The following is a 22,087-nucleotide window of genomic DNA, read 5'->3' on the forward strand; positions in this document are numbered from 1 at the left end:
CAAACAAGGAAAAGTAGTCCATATTATAAGGTTATGGTAGAGCATAGTACATGGTTTCAGGGATTCTGAGTCATAGTCCAACAGGTTTTATGAAATTCAGTTTTCCATCCATTCATTGATTATAATGAGTACACAAAAGTCAAATGGAAGCACACAGAAGTGGGCCACAGAGGGCTGGTAAGCACCTGTTGGCTTACTGGGCATGCAGTAGCTTAGAGTATGCCGTTATTTCACTGTGCAACTTCTGTGTAAATGTCAATCTATTTAACTACGTGTGTGCTTGGCAAAAGCAGATGCTTTTTCTTAATAGCCAATACTTACTGTAGAGTAAAGAGAAGAAGTGCTGGAGACCAGTGATAACGAAGAGCCGTGAACTGGAGAGAGCAAAAAAGGACAAGAGGTAAAATAACGAAGTCTGCTCAGAAACACCAGGCCTTTACTGAAAAGTGAAGAATAGGTGGTTAAGGAAATAAACAACAGCTAGATACAAGAATCTGAGGACAATTCTGCTGTCATTTTTTTGAGATCAAAATATCAGGATATAATTCACTGTCTGTCACAGTGAATTCATACGGTTTGGCTGATATCCTGAAAGGAAAGGTCGTGGCGATTGTGGTCAGCTGACTTCGTGCCAACATGATAAATGTCCAGTGGTGACCTGCAAACCATGAGCCAATTCTCATAGCTGTCTAAACTTGTAGTCAGAAGAGACTTCAAATAAGAAGGTAGTAAAGGGGAAAGCGAAAGGAACAGAACTATTCTTTACTCTATTTTCATCCTCATGACAAATCTGTGAAATTACAGATGCAGAAATTAGCGCTAAAAAAGTGAGGAAATGTGCCCAAGTTCACACCACAAATGCCTGGCCACCAGAAGCTTAAACTCTGGTTTTACACGTAATTACAAAGGACTAGGACAGCAAGGATGATTTCATTCTAATCAGCCTGAGCTTCTATGTTTAGTTTTATGTTCTCCTGAGTTGATATGCTTCATAATATGTGTGCCACAATTTTCTTTTATGGATACTTAAAGAAATCATCCATTAAATCAAAGAGGAAAAGCTCTCAAATATTATGATCAAATGTGATATTTGAGGTTGTATATTTTAGGAAATTATATACATTTGAACATCAATCAAGCCTCCTGAGTTTTTCACATAGATTTATTATAAAGTATTCACATAGAACTTTACTGCATTGGATAAGGAAACATAATTTACAAAGCAAAAGCAGATACAACATGAATTCTAAAATGACATGATGACAAAAACTAACATCAGAGGGAGTTTCTGAGAATAAAAGTTGGCAGCATGTGGTAATTTCATAAGACAATTTTTCCAGTTTATGTATCTTTCTGGTTCTTTGAGGTGTGAAACAAAACATTCACTCTGATATTTGACACAGCTGGGCAAATAGTCTCTAAAATTATGGGGATTTCTGTATGAGAACATTGGATTTATTCTGACCTGTGCTCTAGCCAAGTATTAATCTAAACAATTTCTGGCATATCTCCAAATGCAAAAAGAAACAGAAGGTAATGCAGATCAAAATTTCCTCAAGCTTCGGGCTCCCCAGATGAGAGTTATACTTATTTATTTGCTCTTCAGGAATCCTTGCGATGTGAGTGATATGATAGTTTCATCTCTGAGTTAAATAACTTCATCTTTGTTTCCCCCCATGCCTACCTTCTTCCATGCTGTCTCTAAATGAGCCTGAATGACTGATGGCACGGGGCCTCTCCTCCAGAGACGTGGCACTCCCGCAAAGCTGGGAGTCATCGTAGAGATCAAAGGACGAGTCTTGGGCTGGGATGCTGTTGGAGCGCATCATGCTGGGCCCAGGAAGGTTAAATTGAGACAGATTGGTTGGGCTCACTGAAAAACAAGCACACAGAGCCTATTATTCCAGGGCCTGCTTGATGAAAATAGTAGGTTGATAGAGTGGGAACGTGATCCCAATTCTGATGGAAACATGAATTTATAGGCTGTCCCTATTTAAGGTAGGCCAAGAGTCTCCCTCTGAAATATTCAGTGCGAGTTACAGCAGAGGCTCTATTTTCTCCTAGTGCTGTCATGGCCAAGAGCGTGTCAATTTCTAAAGGGACATTAGACAAAACCACACAGCGACCTCTACTGCTCATGCTGGAAATACAATAACATGGCATTTTTTTGCTGGCCATTATGAAGAAAAGATTGTCTCCCTAGAGTTTTGAGCCTTCTTTTTGAGAAGAATACATTATTTTAATGGGAAAAGCAAAATAGAAACAAAAATAAAACACAGGAAATCTAAGTTTCCTGAGAAGAGACTTTCGAAGCTTCCAAAGCAAAGACTTTCAGTCATTTTGAGCTCCGAATTTTTGTTCATGGTCAGTACCATCATTATTATCAGAGTTAGGTTATAATCAAGGAAAATATAATTCTTCTTTAAATGAAATATAATGTAATGTACATGGTTTCCATAGCTTGTCATAAGGTTTGTCACAGAAAACTCTTTTCCGCTGTATCTTAGATCAGATGCACAGTGAGACAGTCAAAGGGCACAAACTTGCTGTACTTCCAAAGCAGTACCTCAAGTCTGTAATTCGAAATAAGAACTTATTTATCTAGTGCCTTTTGCCAAATAGTTCTAATGACACCCACCTTTTTTAGGCCAACTGATAATCAGCAATTTAAAGAAGGATGTAATAGATTAAACGTACAATTACATTGCAAGACCATACTGTTTTAAAATTTGAAATGAAAGCAAAGCAGAAAAGTTGAGAAATATCGTTATCATAAATGCTCATATTAAAGAAAAACAAGTTGTTACAGGTATATGAAGAAGCAGACAGGGACCTCCTAAGATATGAAGGGAATGTTGAGTACTTTCAAAACCTTGGGGAATTTGTGTTATTGGCTTAGAAGAAGTCTGATATCATTTCAAAACTCGCTATCTTCTTTTTCCTTTGACACAGGCACTACACTTCTTAATATAATTACTGGCTCTCAAAACAATGTAAAATAGGAGGGGTACATACCCTGAGTAACTAAAGGGGAATATCTCCTATTTGCCAGACACTGTGCTAGATATTTTGTCAGTATTAACGGAATCAACACACAAAACAACCCTCTGATACAGCTAGTTATGGATTGGAGTAAAAGAAGAATGATAAAAAAGAAAGCAACACAAAACTAAGAATTACATCTATGTGTACACGTGAAACATAATAAAAAAGAAAAACTACGGATTTGCAAAGTGCACAATCCATTGGAAGGAAGGAAAGAAAGAAAAAGAATAAGAAAAGGAGAGAGAGAAAGAGAGAGAGAAATCTTCCAGGCCCATTTCAGAGCCAGTAGTGACCAGTTCAATCTGATTACTGATGCTGGCCAGTAGACACACTATAAGACATTCAAGACCTGAAAGTTTATGTTTAAGATCCTAGATTGGAGTAAATAGTCCTATTTTAGGTCCACAGTATAAGCTGACTCTTTGCTAAATAAATTAAGTATTCAATACTTTTGCAGATGTGTCATTTTAACATATATGTTTCCAGAGGTTAGAAGGACATTTCATTCACTGTTTAGTTTTGCATAATTCTCACCAAAACGATTGCAGAGATATCCACGTGAAGTGTCATTCTGTAATTTCAAAACATAACGCTTAGCTCATCCAAGGAGAAATATTAATGAGGATTAGGGTGGACTTTAAAGGGAATAGTTGCATTTACAAACATTTTGATAGCTTCTCCATTGGAAACATACCCATACTACTTAAGAATGTTCACTTAAGTTAATATCTATAACGGGTCTGTTCTTTGGTGTTGTGGTTGAATAGAAAGATAAATATGAGACGGTCCCTGACTTCAAGAGTGGCCCCTAGGTGAGATGAATGAAAGGTAGATATGTTAACCTGTAAAGCAGACCAAGAAAAGTTATATAATAGAGGACAAAAGTATGACTTACAAAGAGAATTTCTTTAACGGGACACAAATTGGTACAGGGTTTTCAATGGTGGCTTTGCTTTCTATTTGCTTCAGGCAAATATCTCAATCTCTATCCTTTAGTTTCTTCATGAATAAAAACAAAAAATTACAGAATAACTGGCCTCAAAGATCCATTTAAAGCCAGGAGACACATTAAAATTTATAAATAGGAGAGAGAGAGATGTGGCAATCTTTTAGGGAAAAGAAGGGTACTGACTTTGTCTTAAATTATATTTAGAGCAAAGCCACTCTTTTTATTAAATTATATGTTTATTTGTGGTGATTTGAGGAGAACAGGAACTGATAGAAATGTGAAGTGGGTTTTTAAATGCCTCCAATTCACTCCCTGACTCTGCTACTATATATAAACATATTAGCTAGTGAGTTTACAATATTGTTTTAAATAATAAAAGACTTGTCATGCGGAATCTAAATTTAACTTATTTTGTGGAATCTAGGTACATTACTAGGAATGACAGCTGGAGATTTGGGAAAATGTTTTTGATCTTCTAAAGGAACAACTTCAAAAGTGTGATGTATCTAGATTTAGGTAGTTTCTGCCATTGGTGGGTTTAGAGAAGAGGCTAGAGATGTCATAAGAATTTACATAATAGATGAACGATTCAAGCAGAGGTAGGTCTCCTCTGACTCTGAGATCTATGTGCTCATGAGTATAGAAGAAAGGGTTAATCCCGAATAGCTTGAAGGTTGAATATAGAGAGGGGGAATAGAAAGACATTCAAAGTCAAAGGAGCCTTGGGAGCAAAAGCATAGAAGCTTCCCATGGAAAGGTGTTTAAACATCCCTCCATGAAAAAGGCTCATCAAATGTACGGAATCTGGAAACAACAGATTGATAGTAATGCTGAATCTGAACAATTGTCATCACTCATGGGAACATGACAATGAGTCTCACTAGGTTATGAGATCCTCACAAGCACTGTGACAAACAGTAAGTGAAGTTTCATCCTCAATTTTTTTTTTACATGAGTTATGTTCTGATATGTCTTCTTGAGGAGGAATGGTTTCTGTTATAGCTATCTTGCCAAGAACTATACTATACACACACTGTAGTTTACATTGGTAGCAGCTCACAGTAGTGTACTGATAATGACATAATTGTAGTGATCTTTAATTTCTTATGTTTGTTATACATGATTTTTTATAAAAATACTTCAAAAAAATTTAATTAGCATATTTCTAATAGGTAGAAAGTAAGGATAGATAAAGAAAACATGGATATTGCAACTCTTGAATGTTAGTAATAATAGCTTATCTTACTGATCATTCAGAAAACATAACGATCAAATTGAAAACAAATGATGACCAAAGTAAAATGTAGGACAATATTATCTATATTCAAGTTAAATAGTTACATTTAATATATTCTTTTAGATTTTAATAATGACCTAACTTTTACTTATGACTAAATTTTAATAGCACCCACTTTCTTGCCTAATAAATATAAGTTCAGGTGATCTGGAAATATGATCAAAACTCTTTAGAAAACATTTTCACATTTTTAAAATTAGTCATTTCTTTCTTTTATAAAATAACATAGCAGAGAGATCTCAAAATGTGTGATCTGAAGCCACACATGCTTATAAATTCTGGCTGGGCACATGAGAGCATGTCGGCATGTATGGAAAGGCTTCCTTCAAAGGTGCCAATGGGTTAAAGTGCTGAGTGATAAGGGAGAGAGGCAGTAAGACCAATTTTAAATCAACTGCAATTGTCTCTGATAGTGTAAGAAAGGTTTTCCAATAAAAATGATGAAATAACAGAGTCTATCTAGTCTTATAAGCTCCTGAGTCTTTGCACACCTTAGATCAGTCGTTCCTCACGATCTGACCTAGGTTTTACGCATCCATTCAACAGAAGAGAAAATTGAGGTTAAATGACTTTGCCAAGGTCAGACATAGTAAGTGGTGAGGTGCTTTGCTTTTTTTTTTTTTCCAAAGAATAATGGAATACATGGATTCAATCAGAATTATAACAACAGGAAAATTATGGAGTAAGGAGTCAACTAATCAAATTAATGTCAATTAATGAAAAGATTGACAGGAGGCATGAGATACTCAGCAAACTCATAGCATTTTAGGTGATTTGGGTTTGCTTCAGAAGTTGCCTAAAATTATATTTTGTTTCATATTTGTATTACTCTATAAACACATTTTCAATTCAATTCTTTGAAATTAATGTGTTAAGCTTGGCTATGTTTTGTAACTACAACTCAAAGTAAGTAAAAGCTATACCATCCTTTGACATTATGAGGCAAAGAATTCTCATCACCATGTAGGTTTAACAACAAAAACTTAGTGTTTCAAATGAATTAATAAGCTCATATGGAACCATGCCCAAAATAATTGGTTTTCATTGCTAAAAGCTCTATTGTATATAGCAGGAAGAGTTACAATAGAAAAGAAATAGCCTTGGGTGTCCCAACAGAGCTGAAAGTTTATCTTAACTGAATTCTCATATGCTTTTTAAGGAGAGTTTTAACTTTAAAAATGGCAAAAGAAGCTATCTTGGAGTCATGGAGTCACATATTTCTTCTTCTTCCTAATTATTCCTATTTTCTATTTTTCTACAAAAATATTATTAATTTTGTTATAAGGATCTTAAAAAACATCTGAAATAAAAAATAAGGCGATGTTTTGCTGTTTTTAAAGAGGACTCTGAGAAGGTCCCTAGGCTCAAAGTAAGGTGTTCAGGGATCAATTCCTGCCTCTGCCCCTATGAGTGGTGGGATTTTTTTTCAAGTCAAATGACCTCAGTGCACCTCAGGAGCCTAGAGTATAAAATAACAAAAGTATTATTCATGTCAAGTGGTTGTCATGAGCAATAAATTGCATAATTTTTGGAAATTATTTTGCCAACAGTATGCAATCATACAAATAGAAGGTACTGGTGAGGTGTCTTTATCCCCTCTTTAAATGAACAATTTTTATAGAGAGAGACCATGGCTCCCATGAGGGTGGGTGGCGATAGGAACAAAATGGAATTGATGTTTTAGAATATTTTACCCAAGTTGGAAAAGTGGTATTTTCCTGTTGTCGAAGATGACATAGCAGAAGGGGAGACCAGAGGCGACTGGTTGCCAGTATCCTGCAGCCCTCCAGTAGAATGGGAACGCAACCACTCCTTGCCTTCTTCTTGGCTGGCCTGCCGAGACGATGGGGTGTATCTGCAAAACAGCACAGCTAAGACACTTAAGCACATCTACAAGGGCAAGGCAATACCAGGGCAAGAAAACAATTGAGAGGAGCTTACTGTTCAGACTGAACAATATTCTCAAGCAGATGGAATCTAATTATAATTGCTTAGTTCTTCCAGATGATTTGATACCATCTGTTTCAATCTCACAGGAAAAAAATTAAAGGATTTTCAGAAGAAAATTATGCTTCTGTGAGAATGTAGTTGAAAATCATAAGCTATAAGCAGACAGCCAAGTTAATTGAGAAGGACTCAAAAGCATAGTGCTTGGGAGGAGGTGAAGGGGGTGAAAACACAGACTAAAAATGGTAGACAGTGGTAGGCCAGAAGCCAAGGGAATTGGAGTGATGGTCACAGAAGGGCATAGGAAATGGAACACAAATTGACAGATTTTTTTTTTAAAAAAAAGAAAAACATTTATTTGGTTAAAATGCCACTTGAAATCATGTCTGGATTTAAAAGAAAGGGGGATGGATAAATGGGCTCATTTTATTGAAAAATAAATTTCTGGAACAAAATCTTGAAATGGAATAATTGTAAGCTGTTTGCTGCTGCTGAGGAACTGGAGACAAAAGGGACAACAGGGAAAAGACCTACTCGGCCAGTACTCACTTTCACCAGAGTTAAGTAAACTCTTAGCACCAAAGAGCAGTCAACTCATGTTCATAGAGCAAGATAGCTCTGGTAGCAGTTCACCCTGGATCCTCTCCTCAGATAAAAGCGTGCAGTAAAGGATGGCATGAACTAAATTTTAATTTAATTTTTATGATGAACTTAATAATTATTTTATCATGTAACACTAGACTAATTCATATTTAAATTGATCTGATAGATACCAGCACTCCTGACAAATAGATATTATAACTGTTTAGAGTTTTTACCAAAAAATTTATTAAAAATTCATACCTTAATTAGAGTGTTTGTCCTCTGATGATGAAAATATATTTTCTTTGATTCAAATTAGAGCATCCTTCAACCTTTCAACATTAACTGTCCACATCTGTAGACTATATGGATTTTGAGGTTTTGCAAGCATATGCGTCCAATATGCAAAAGTTAGGGAATTTTCAGAAGTGAGTTCTGCATTCTACCAAAAGTTGCTGTCCCCCAAATAATGGCATTTACATTGGATTTAATTTCCTGAGCATTGGCCTCTGTGAGCATCTCTACCTGAGGGCTATCTCACCAACTCCTCAGGCCAGAAAAAACATCAAGATTAAAAATTATTTTATTCTCAGCGTCAGGTGCTTCATTGCAAACAAATAAAGAAAGAGGAAGAGAGACAGTACACAAAGTTTACGTAACAACAGAGAAAGGCAGCAATTGTGCTGAGAGAAATATATACCTTAGTCCCTTTTTGGGTAGTGTATTTCTGTCAAGCTGCATGCTGTTAAAACAAAGAAAACCCCTAAGGACATAATGTAAACAAAACTTCCAAATTACACATCCAACAAAAATGGTTCTCTGTTTGAACTGCACAAAATAAATTTTTGTAACACAAATTTTGCTTAACTCACTGGAAAAGGCCAAACAAAAGTGACCAGATGTCCACTGTTCTAACACAGGTGAACTCCTTTCTAACCCAGGGTCACTCGATGATAATTCAGTGACAGGATTATTAGAAGACAGATTAAATCATACGTTGGCATAAATCCTCTCTAGACTCTATTTACTGAATGTTATGGTAGTTTTTTCTTCCTCATGCAGCTGACTAGACTTCTGCTACAATTTCACATGCAGGAGAATCGGAGAGGTGAAAATGAGATAAACCTGCTCTGCCTATGTTAAACTGACAAGTTCCAATGGACAGAGAAGATGTAAAACACCGTTTAATACTTATTTTGTCTTCAAGTTATTTTTAATAAAAATAAAGGCAGACTTATTCCCATTTACATATAAGGGAAGAAAAATAATAGATACTATATATCCGCTTGAAACACAATGCTTCTGACATCATTTCTTTAAATATTTTAATGAAATTAAACTATGCCATCTTTTTGAAATTATTAATTAGGTATTTTAAAGCCTATAAATTTTATTACTCTCTATTTTAAAGAATTCTTAATTGGTTGGAAAACGGGATGAAAGAATGTGTCTGGAGAAAATGAGAAATGGCCTCTCTAAAAATAGAGGAAGAGCATGCTAACAATTAAGCAGGAAAGGTTAGGGATTACTGTTCTAACCTCCGGCATGTGGGTAACCAAGGAATAAAATTAATTTGAATTTTCAGAATTCTAACTCTCTTCCAACAGAACCTCAAATGATCAAAATTAAATACACAGGATATGCACAATGGGGATGATATAAAATGGATGCAAACACGTTGACTTTAAATTGAATTACTCAAAATCAAAGCTAAAATGTTTTCTTCTGTGTGTACTCCATTAGTTAGCCCTGCAATAGAAGGCATTATACAACTTTAACTTTATTTACTGGGATGTCCACACAAGGTAATTACTATATTATGTAGAGGTCAGTTCTAGCATATATCTTAACTACAGAAAATTTTTTTAGTAGTGTGGGTAAACAGACAAAAAGGAATCATACTGAACAAACATGCGAAACCTCTAAAGATGGAGTACATTGTGCTAGAGCATTAACATGGTCAGAAGACATTTTAAAGATGATCGCTCTCATGTGTGCAAGCTTGTTGAAATTTAACATTGCAGACGAAATTGAAAATAGGCATTGTTTTGCCAATGTGGTCAATTGTATAAAAAATTATATGTTTATAAGATGCAAAGAATTTAATGGAAGAAAAATCAGAAAAATACATTTAAATTTACCAATATAAGTTAAACTTTAAGTAGAAATGTCTGTTTGAATCTGGATATTAATGATTTTATAATGTAGACACTTCCCACAAACCCTGAAAGGTTGCAAATTCATACGCCTGCAAGGGCCAGGCAAACCGTGACCATGAGTGAAGTGGGGGTTTTAGCCAACAGGCTGAGGGGGACAGGCTGTTTGCCCAAAGCCAATAGTTGCTGGGTAGGATTTCGAAGGCAGGGTTGCCGGATCTGCATTTAAAGACAAGCCAGAAATACGTAAAGTGGAGGACTACTTTAAATTATTTTTAAAGTTTGTTAGGTCACAAAAAATAAAACAAAACAAAAGAAATGTGGACTGGTTACAGCCCAAGGACCACCAATGATCCAGAGAAGCTACAGAGGGAAAATTGCGAAAGAACTTATTTAATTATTTATGTATTATTTTAGTCATTTTAATGAAAAGGAATTTAAACAAAAATTAAAATCTTTATGAGTAACTATCAATTTAATAGTACTAGAATATGAATATGAATAAAGTATTCTGAAATTTTAAACAGATCGTGAACTTATGTACATCTCTATTACATCTCTCTGATTAATTTGTCTTAAGCACTTACACTTTATTACACTTTCTTTCAGATATGGCGCCTCCGTTTTCTCAGCACCCCTAACATTCTGCTGACTGCTTAATTATAATTGAGCGACGATCCCTGATAGGATCTAATTTTCTCTTCAATAGATCATGAACTTTCTTGAATGTACTTTAAAGGATTAGAATATACTGCTGTTGATGCAATTTTGTTACTAAGAAAGAAAAAGTGTAACTTTCTGCGTCAAAAATTATTTCAATCCAGTAACTTACTAGGAAGAACTAATTAATATTTATATCATATACTATACCTATGAAGCTATTTTACTTTTCACACTTTAACATTCATCAATACATTTTATTAAGAATCAAGGGCAGAACAGTCATTTATGCAAAATTAATTTATTTAAAGTTTACTAGAAGAATTATCTGGCTCTTTTTAATACTAGAATACTCCCATTTGTAAAACTGGTCTGAAATATTTCAAAGACTGAACAACAACAACAACAAAGATTTGCTTAAAGAGAATAAGTAACTGTATATTAGCAAGTGCATTTCTATGGTGAAAATGTATATTGACTTCTGCTAAAATATAGATTGAAGTAAAATACTAACATTGCATTTATGATATATCTAGAAAATCATCAATCTTATATCTGGTTTGATTTTGAGAGTTACTTGGTTACAAATAGTTATTTGAACAGCTTTCTGAGTTTTCAGTGTCTGAATACCAGAGAAATAGGTTGATGGCTAAATGGTCAACTTGTTGTAGTCATATAGATGATTAAGAAATAACCATTATTTTGGAGAATGATTCTGGTCAATAAACAAAACTCTATTTGCAGTGTGCTTGGTTATTTGCATTCCTCACATATCAGTTACCATTAAGGATACATTTGTCACAACTATAGATTGTTAATATACTTTCAACATAATTTGATTTACTTGTTAGAACTTTTGAAAATGACATATGAGGATGCCCACATAAAGTGCGGAAACTCAATTCTAAGATGCTGTAGGAAGCCTAACTTCTTAGATCAAGAATTGAATGCAACAGTACTTACACCAGTGTTTGTGTGTATGCATTAGTCTGTACACAGGCTGTCTATAATGACAAAACGAGCAGGGACATGGACGCCAGTGTTTACATTTTAGTGTCTATCACCCACATTTTAGTGTCTTGTTTCTCTTGGCCTCGTTTTTTGTTTATGAGGAAAAACGTATTTTGTAAGTAGCAGCCCACCATAGAAGTATCAAGCATCAATGTTTCAGTTAGTTCTAAAATTCTTTTACCAAGGGGAAGTCTGATTTGCATTGCTGCCCAGGTACCATTGTTAGGGGAGAGGGAAGTAAAGTGGGTTGTAAGCAGTGTTTTGTTTTGGGTTTTGCATTTCACAGAGGCAAGAGAAACAGGGAAGAGTAGAGGGAAATCTTAGATAAAGGGACCACTGGTACACTGTAGTGAGAGTCTAGGTAAGGGCTTCAGTTGATGTTTTAAAAAGTGATTCTGGGAGTAAGGCTGGAAGTGTAGAAAAGAGGTGATACGTGAGCACCCAGATTAGAGCAAACAAAAGTTCAAGGAGAGGTATAGGGCATCTTCAGTGACCAGTAGTGCTTTTACAAGTAACACAGGTAAGATATGTGGTCAAGACTGTTTCTGAAAGCTTTAGGTGTGCCAAGAAGCAAACAGCACTGTCCCCCAGAGGAAAAGTGGCAGTTTTAAGACATTTTCCTGGGGGAAAGAATCAGTACCAAAATATCTGAGAAAGGATTTTTGGGGGAGAGAATCTAGACCCATTTTGGTCAACAGTGATGCTCTCCGGTAAGTATATTAGGTAAGAAATTGCCTTATTATGTTCTCCATTTTAAGTTAAAACACCAATAACTCATTAAACCTTGTAATGTGATTTATTTCCAAGGGATCTATTTAAAATGTCACTGGTGTTATAATTTTCTCTAAGAATTCATATCTGAGAATTGATATTTTTTCCAATTCAACTAGGATTCCCCAGTGATCCATCTGCTATTTTTCCATCAAAGTGCTAATAAAGTAAATTTAACATACTGCTCAGAGCATAATTGTAGAATCCATTTAAATTTGTTCTTTAAAAATGCTTGTTATCACAAGGAGCTGTGTAGTCCTGAAGCTTAAGCCAAATCATTAAAACGTCTTGAGAAGACATCATTCAATATATAAATACAAGCATTGAATTTTATTCAAATTGTCTACTGGGTATAAATATATATGCAGTCATATTACAAAACTTAATTATCCAATTACCCTATCCTTAATGGTTTTTTACTCTGCAAACTCGGTAATAACAGCAAATAAAAGGCCCAATGTCATCAATCTCATGGCCTTTCAATCTTACATCCCTTTGCAAAGTGGCGCTCCCACTGAAATCAAGCGAATTTAATGGGGGAGGGGACAGGCACAGTGCGGGGAGGAGGGGATGAGGACTTCATCAATGCCTCCAGAAAAGCTCACCTTTCTGAGAGAGTAGATCTCACACTACCCGTTCTCATGAGCAGGCTCTGAACCTCGTGAGTGCCTGTGGTCAGTCCAGACAGGGAGCCATGATGGCTGAGGGGGAGGTCAATAGACTCAGAGCTCGTATGGAGGCTAGTCATGGACTGGTAACTTGGAGTGTCCTTGCTGCCAGCAGAGGAACTGCTCAGATTGGCAGCCCACACGAGACCACCTGATGTGAAAGAGTGAACCGATGCTGGGCTGGAAGCCAACGAGTGACTTAAGCTTATAACATCTGTAGTTAAGTCTGAGGGTTTATTGAAGAGAGGGCTGCTGCTGCCACTTAGCCCACCAGCACTGCCCATGCTGCCCGTACCAGACGACGGTGACTCCAGACTGCCTTGCCGCGCTAATGTGGTACTAGGACTGGGCATTACTGAGGAGGATTTCACACCCTCAGTATTAGGTGCAGAGGCAGATTTGCCACCTGCCTTGGCACCAAACAACCTAAAAGAAAAACAAATAACAACTTCAGTTGTTCCGAGAAACTAATATCCACATTTACTATCTAGGGCTACAGTACACAGAGCCAGTGTGCTTCGGTGCACTGAGCTACCAAGCACCTCCTGTCTCTATGCAAATGAACTCTACAAGCTTGAACTTCTTAATCTAGTGCCAAAAATCTCTCATATCCCCATGAGGGTAAGTCGGTACTGGGCTGCCACCCAGGGGGTGGTCGGAAGTGGGCAAAAGAAAAGTTAAACATTCATGAAAATCCCTGGCTTTCACAATTTAAGTGATCATGAGAATCTTTCATAAAAATTAAATAGTTTAACTATACTCGCTCTTACCTATTTACAGGACCATTATGATGAAACAACTTCTATGCATTCAAGATACAACATTTAAACAATTTTTTTTCCATTTTAACATTTTATTCAAAATCTAAAAGGAATGCTTAAGGCGAGCTTTAGGAGGTTACGTTGCATATCTGATGGCCTGAACGACTGTCAGAGAGTAGCAGATTAGAAACAATGCTAGACATTGTTGGCAACATGTCAGTTTGTCTGTATTTTCCCCAAGAAAGACCAAAGGGTTTTATGTCAGTTGCCAGTATATTCAAATGCATATTTATAATACTGATTTGAAACATAGTAGGTGCTAAGTTAGATGCTGGAGTTTGGTTCAGAAAACATTTTAGTTTTGTAAATGAAGCAGATGATATAATCGAATTTATGTAAATATGGAAATAAAGTGATATGAAGTAATGGCATAATGATTACTAATTAAGTTGCAATGAAATCCATATTTCCCATAGTGAAATATTTTACGATGAATATGAGAAATTGTTTCATAGGTAATGGGCCACTGGAGGGCACTATTAGCTTCTACTTAAGCAACAAATAAACTACAAGCCATCATACTTTCCAATGAGAATCTACATTTCAAAAAGCCAGTTTTGCAGGATTAATATTTCTTCTGAGGAATATAACCTCTAGGTTTTTCAAACAAGCACATATCTGAGATTGCTTGAAATGTAAAAGTAATTTCAAGACCCTTTATTTCCCAGATATCAAGGTTTTTGATTTAGTCAGTAAAATAAACACTAAAAATACTTAACATGTAACAGACTATAAATCATACACTATCATTTCATAGATGAGGAAACAGACCCAGAGAGATTTAACTATTTGTCCCAAGTCTTTAACTGTATGTACTTTCCTGACACAAAACACACTGGTATTTAAACACAGTGATATCTCAGAGCAGAACTCCACATACTCAACACCAGAGAGAGTCCTGGTCCAGAGACCAAGTCACGCTGCTTACCAGAGAGATGTCACAGAAAGCTGGTGAAGAGTTAGAAAACCCAGCCCATACCTTACTTCTTATCCTGTACCAAACATCTGAATGTTTTCAAATTCTGTCAATCACGTCATACCTTGATATTCATTAATATCTCAAGATATGGTACTGTATAAATCTGGCCAATGTAATCTGTTAGAAGGAAAACAACTTCATCTACATTCATGATCATTGACTTGTTAAGAGCCAGCAAGATAAGAAATACTGGAAGTGAATACCAATAGCCATAAAAACCTATTTTGTTTTTCAATTGTGGAAAGAAGGGATGGAAATCTACGGAAATTTCATAAGCTATTACTGTATTTTATCACTACCCCTACGTATTGCCATCTGCTTTTATGTCTCTCATAAATGCTGTTTGTGTTGCTAATATTACAACGATAATAAAACTGCAAAGTTTGAGCAGTTCTCAAAGTGAGGCCCATTGTTTTGCTATTTATGTGATCAGCTTCTTAGAACTCACTAGACTCAGAAACTGAATAAAAGATTCTAAGATATACGTATCTTAGAATACATATATTTAGGATATATGAATAATCTCTAAAGTATTTTCTATAGGTTAGGATATAAGACGTACATATATATATATCCTAAGATACAGCTTTTATATTTTCCCAGCATCCTTATACGCATCCTTACCTTCGAAATGTAGGTGAGGCAATATCAGGATACTTGGATCCTGGCTGCCTGAGGCCTTGTGTCCCACAGGCACTGGCTGAGGTGGGGCTGGACTTGGGGGAACCTGATAAAGAAACACTCTCTGAATCTGAGACTGCTACTTTTTCCTTTTCCTTGTCTGTTTGGTTGACAGTGACGGGACTGGAGCGCCCTGACCCAATCTTAGTGGGTTCTCTCAGTTTCGAGGTGGTAGCACCAGCTGACTTGCTGCTGACATTGGAATCAATACTGCTGGTGCTGGATCTGTGGCCACCTCGGCCGGGAATGCCACTAGTGCTGGATTTTGAAGGGCGGGGCAAGCTGCGGTACTGTAGGGAAGTCTTCGAGCTAACATGCAGCCCAACATCATCCTGATTCTGTGAACCGTCCAAGCTGGTTTTTCTCCCTGCATTTGACTTCCCACCAATGGCAGCAGATTTGGGAATCTTCCCCAGCGTTGCTGAGCCACTTGTTATGGTCGCTCCACTGCTGGTGATCATGGTAGATGACCCTACTCCACTTGGTTTCTTAAATCCAAAGGAGCTGGTGGCAGTTGATCTTCCAATGCCTGAGGGGGGCTTTTTTCCTTCATCTCCACTGCTCTTTCCTGCATCTGATGGGGACCTTTGTAGAGACGATCCTTTCAGAGGAGTTTTCCCTTTCTCCGAAGCTTTGGCATCATCGGTTTTCCCTAATTAATGAGAAATACACAAATATATGTACCTGCACATTTTGATTTGAAAATATTTCTTTAAACAATGTATAAAATGTGAACACGTCTTTATATTACTTCAGTTGCTAAATTTCACATCTAAGTTTTAGATCTAAGTTGGCATGTACTCTAATATACTGGAAGGATTACAAAGCTACAAAAATATGGCTGTCAGAGGAAACGTGATGAGAAATCAAGGAGATAAAACGATAATGTATTTTTGCTACTTATTATTGTCTTACATCTTGCAACTCTTTTGTTTTAGAAGGATAGCACTTAATCTTATCAAGCTAAGTGTTAGATAAAGAATTCATCTGAATATCTGTGAGATGATTATCTTCAGAGCGCCCTGTTACATCAGTACTTCAGATGACACTATTTAAAATTAGGCACTACTTAAAAAATAGGGAGAGGGTCTTTAAAAAAACAAGGGATGGTATAATTGGCAGAATTATTTCACTCTCTTCTTTCATAAAGTCTAATTCACAAATGATGTTTTAAATCTCCAGCATTCCAACCATTAGATTAGCGTGATTGCTCTTGCCTCTCAGAGTTGTTGTGAAACCTTGTGGCCTATTAACATAAATATTCCAAACTTTTATAAGGAAGTCAGATCAAAAGCAATCTTATTTTTATTAAGCCACCTTATTTTATCTCCACATGTCCAGAAATATATGGCAAAATAAAGACACCCAATAGCCCCAAATTATGACCATGCTCTCTAGAGATGCCTAGATTATTATATTCATGTTGACTTATAAGATAAAGTACGTGAAATTTAGAGAGAAAAAAGTATTTATTCAGAGAAGAATCTGATTTAATTAAAAAAGAGAGAGAAAGCTGTTACTAAAGAGAACAAGGATCAAACAGAAAGAAGAAAGTAAAACCCTTCTGCATTAATAGTTGCCAGATGACAAGCCTACCAGGCGTCTTGAGTGCACCCGGCCCAGCTTTCCGCCCCGATGGCGCTCCTCCGTGGGCAGACGCGCCTCTTCTCCAGGACCCTGTCTGTGAAACAGAGAGGGCGGCTTTCTGCCCCGCCTGCTCAGGGTCATCAGGAAGTCCTGAGGAGACGCCCTTCCACTTGCCACCACCATCCCCCTGGCTGTCAAAGTCCTCTTCCGTTTTTTTCAGCTCCTCAGTACTATCCCACGTCTCATCCGTTGCAGAACGTTTCTCTGAATCTGTCTTCAGCTATGAAGAAAATATTACAGAAAAATTTTGTGCAGAAAATCTATGAAATGTGAATTAGGCACTGGCATGTACTTTCAGATAACTGGTTAAGAAAAAGAAGTGCTGATTTACATTTCAAAAGAATTCCAAAGACTCTTCTATTTTTATCTATGTCTTCATTTAAGTTTCATTAATTTTGGCCACATAATTCTCACTTGCACAGATTAGAGAATGTCAGAATAGATATGTGCAGAAAACCCCAATTGAACACTCCAGAGAGAAAGAAATTTTCTATGTCAAATCTAACAAGGAAAAGTGAGACAAGACAAATCTTAATTATCTAATATCCATTCTTGATTTCTCATTCTCAAGAGATACAGTGATGTATTTCAGAGATCAATATAAAATAATCAAGAACTATGCAAAATTAGACTATTTAAACAATTTTTCATCTCTAAACAAATGTATCAACATTATAAAAAGAGATATAGCAATATAAGTCTTCCTGGGTCAGATTGTAATCAATAGAAAATATCTATATATGCGAGCTGCTTCAGTTTATGCAATTATTTCAGATTAAGAAGTTGTGCTACATTTTAATCTAATATAAAATAATTTGGGGAAAACATTGGCAGACACACTGGAAAAAGAGGGAAGGCAATTCTCACCTGAGTGCTCTTCCTGGAAGGGACGGTGATGTTGGAGTAAGAGCTGACTGATGACGTGGTGTTCAAGTCGTCGGTGCTGATGTTATCCAGGGTGTCACTGAGACCACTGCTTACCGAACTGCTGTCATCCCAGCTAAAGGCAAGACAAGCAGCAGCAGTGAACTAAACACACGATGTACAATGCAAGTCTCCTATATTTCCATATAATATTTATCATGTACTAGGAAGACAACCCTTTTTTTACTCTTATGATGAAAAATTATTCACTTTCCATTTTTTGAAAATCATATTAATAAGACTTGAGTGCAAACCTGAGAATAACCTTATCTGATATATGCAAAGAATCCACGTCTAGAGCAGATCCTGTGGATCATTTATGGAATGAAGGAAAATACTGCTACAAATATTGCATGGTATCAGGAAAGAATAACATTACCGATTAACTTTTTTTCCTGAAAAAAGCAACCAGGAGTCACATAGCATGTAAGAATTCATCCTGTGCTCTAAAAATTAAAAACCAAAAAAAACAACAACTGTGCTTTATTCAGGAACCAGAAAGTCATTCTTCTTTCTTCTACTTCAGCAACAACTTTCAATCATTCACCAAATTGTGAATACTGAGTCCTTTCTATCGTATCATCCCTCGTCCACACCTCATGATTCCTGGACAAGACACCATCTCCTCTTCTCTGGCCTTCCTGCCTCGGGTCTTTCTCAATACAACTTCATCTACTAAACTGGCAGGAGTGATCAAAAATTCACACCTGGCCATGTCACTCCTCTGCTTAACACTCTTCAAAGACTTCTCTTTACTGAAGTAGTAGATTCCAAAATGGATTTCACCTGCCCTGCAGGGTGCACAAGGCAATCTGCTTGGGCATAAGAAAAATATCTGAAGTTCTGAATATATTTGTTTATAATCTAAATAAGAATAAACAAAATAGGCTATTCACGAACAGACATAGGGACCCTCACTCAGTCAATCCGTGAGATGATGCAGAAGTAACGTAAGATGAGCAGGGTAACCTGAATGAAGATGTGAGCTCCACAGTGTGCAGGGTGAATCACGGTTCTCTCACTTACGGGCTGGTTCTCAGTCTATTGTGATGTACTGTTGCTTACCTACACAGTACTAATCGAATTCATGCACATTGCATATGGATATTAGATATAGACAAAAGCTAAGTCTCATAAAATGGACAAGCAGCTTAAAAAATCTCTTGCAAATAATCCACACACTGAAAAGAATGTCCATAATGAAATCACAAGCAAACTACAAAGGAATGGTGAAATGACACTTTCCTCCTCTGGTATGTGTACTCTATGAGTCACATCATAAATTCAGAATAATCGTGATGTATTGAGATCATATATGAAACCAATTAGAAAAGCAATTATCAAAAAGAAAATCTGAAATTGAATTTATAGAAAATATTGTTAATGATGATCCCTTTCCAGGTGTTTATTTTTCTCGAGATATTAGCTACTGATAGCATAAAGCATGATTATCAAATACATTTATAAATCATATTATCAATAATTGTATTTTTAATGAGAGCAAAAGGGTATTTTGTATGATGTTGCAAATATCTGTCATCTTCAGCTGCTCAAATCTTTTGAATACCCTCCCTACATCTTATTTTGATAATTTCTCACATTATGAGTCTTACCTTCCCAAGGTAGACTGCAAAAAATTCACATTTACAGACTCCCTTACAGATACAGCATGTAACACAGGGCTTATGATATGCACCCAGAGTCACAAATGAGAAAAACAATCTTCCGGCAGACACAGTAGCAGAGTCACTTGATTCTCCTCTACCAGCACTGGCAGATACCTAGTCTCCAGTTCCGAGGGTCAGAGGAGCCCAGCAACGCCCTGGGACTGTGGTTGGCTAAGAGCCTGCTAAGAGCCTGTTCTGCAACCACCCCGATTATTCAGAGAGACTTCTAATATCCTTTAATTCCTTAAATTAGCCAAAGTAGCTTCTGTAGTTTGTGACTAAGAATTTTTATCAATACATTCATAATTTTCAAAATATTAATTTCCTCTTTAGTATATCCTTTAAATTTGTTCTTCCATATGTTGTATTATGCATTAACTGTCTTCTCATGGAAACACATGCACATAAATTATAAAAATATACATATACACACTTTGGCAGCCACTAGTCTAAAGCAAAGTTGAGGCTCCTTAAAAAGACATACAGGGCTTTCCATCTTGTGCCCCTAGCCTACCTGTTTAGCTTAAACTCTTTACATCCCCTGCCACACATTCTGCACTGAGAGCTGCTCTCAGTCCCCATCCCATCAAGTTGTTTTCAACCTCTGCCTTTGATCAAGCTACCCCTCTGCCTATCTGACTTACCCATACTCACTATGAAGAGTTCCAGTGTCCCATCTTCTAGGAAGAATCCTTCCCTCTGTGCTGTCAGGTTGAGTCAGGCAGCTGTCCTCTGCACTGCCACAATACTACACACAGACTTTACAGGACTGGATTTAACACAGTGTTCTGCAAATCTATAAAAACCTGTCTAAATGAACCGTTATCCTGTGAGTTTTCTGAGCACAGAACTACATTTTCTATGAATTTCTATTGTCTAGATCAAAGATGAATACATAAATGTGGAGGTAAAGTCTCATGTTTTATTGAGGTTAAGAGAAAGGCAGTTACAGAGGTAATCTTCATACTCATATGAAATGAATTTTTAAGGAATACCTAGCACAATATATGCAGTATTCAAAGAGTAAAATTAAACCTAAGGTAAAATTTCTGAGTACTTTTAAAGTGATTATTTCTCTGGCAAGAAAGACAGAATCAATCTTTCTAACAATAGCTTCTACAAACATAAATCCCAGCATCAGTGACTATCAGTCAAATGCAACAACTCTTACTGGAAGCATAATAATCACTTATGTTTTAAAACCATTAAAAGTCTCAAATGAACACAATGACTTTGTGGTTAAAATGATACAAATGAAAGAACCGAATAAGATATAAAGTTTCAATCTCCCATTAGAAAAATAAAAAATATGTCAAACTAACAAATATAATATCATAGACATGAAGAATGAATTTCCAAATTTAGCTTGGTACAATGGATTCACAGAATTAAAGTCTTTCATTAGAGCCTTTTTAGTGGTGCACAGCGAGTGTATTCACTTAAACTGCTACTCTGACTTTCCTGGCTCCCAGGGCTGTGTGGGAAGCAAAGAATCACTTCTATACATCATTTTATAATATTTTCCATTTTTCCATCTCCTCAAACTGTTTCACCTTTAAGATCTCAAATTCTGCAATCTCACTTTTGGACCACAACCTTCCACATTTTCAGCACTCTAAAATCTACTGATTCCTAATTTTTATATCTAATTTATAGTTAGTTCTTGTTATCTATTTTTAATAGCTTTCTTGTGTCTTTTCCTCCACTGAGTTCTTTTCGAAATGATGAAGCATCCAAAGATGCTAGCACAAAAGGATCACTCAAGTGATAGTCTAACCAGTACACTATTCTAGTTATTGCCACCCTTGTGGTCGTCCATCTCTGTCCCAACTCTACACTAATTAAACATATGTTTTCTCCATATCTCCATTTTGGAAAATGACAACAAAATCAACTAATTAGAATGACTAATATAATAATATATATATGTTTTATTATGTATAATACCTAATTTAATGACTGAATGCATATAGGTTCTAGTTATCTAACCTCAGGTGATTCCTAGGGCTACTTGGGAATTCTGTTTTATCCTGAAGTAATTTTCTTCAAATTCCAAAGACATAGTGTTATTTCTCTCTTCTTCCTCTGGATTCTAAGATCTCCCTCCTAATATTTTACACAAATTGCTTTCACAAAGGTCAATACATCCATGAATTGAGGACTTCCTCTGTGTCCTATTCTTCTAATTTCTTAATATATATTATCTAATCCTCAAACAAATCTATGAGACAGGCATTATAAAGATAAAGAGGTTCGGGTAGGTTAAATAATGCACCCAAGAT

At 36.3% G+C, this 22,087-nt stretch overlaps 1 protein-coding gene across 7 annotated transcripts in view; it reads right to left on the reverse strand.

Moving 5' to 3' along the window:
* NAV3 (neuron navigator 3) overlaps positions 1-22,087 on the reverse strand; it is a 351,215-nt gene that overhangs the window by 68,363 nt on the left and 260,765 nt on the right. For 6 of the 7 annotated variants that reach the window (XR_006886093.1, XM_046645942.1, XM_046645941.1 and 3 more), the window contains 8 exons: positions 18,082-18,214; positions 17,164-17,434; positions 15,511-16,219; positions 13,024-13,512; positions 8,521-8,562; positions 6,986-7,146; positions 1,685-1,873; positions 322-374 (listed from right to left, as the gene is read on the reverse strand). Coding sequence is in view for 6 of the 7 variants with exons in the window: in XM_046645942.1 (XP_046501898.1) it covers positions 322-374; positions 1,685-1,873; positions 6,986-7,146; positions 8,521-8,562; positions 13,024-13,512; positions 15,511-16,219; positions 17,164-17,434; positions 18,082-18,214 (2,047 nt within the window). In the remaining variant the exon portion in view is untranslated. The remainder of the gene's footprint in view (positions 1-321; positions 375-1,684; positions 1,874-6,985; positions 7,147-8,520; positions 8,563-13,023; positions 13,513-15,510; positions 16,220-17,163; positions 17,435-18,081; positions 18,215-22,087) is intronic. The other variant, XM_046645945.1, reaches the window with a different exon arrangement.

The sequence above is a fragment of the Equus quagga genome, chromosome 19 (assembly GCF_021613505.1).
Source record: "Equus quagga isolate Etosha38 chromosome 19, UCLA_HA_Equagga_1.0, whole genome shotgun sequence".
NCBI classification, from domain to species: Eukaryota; Metazoa; Chordata; class Mammalia; order Perissodactyla; family Equidae; genus Equus; species Equus quagga.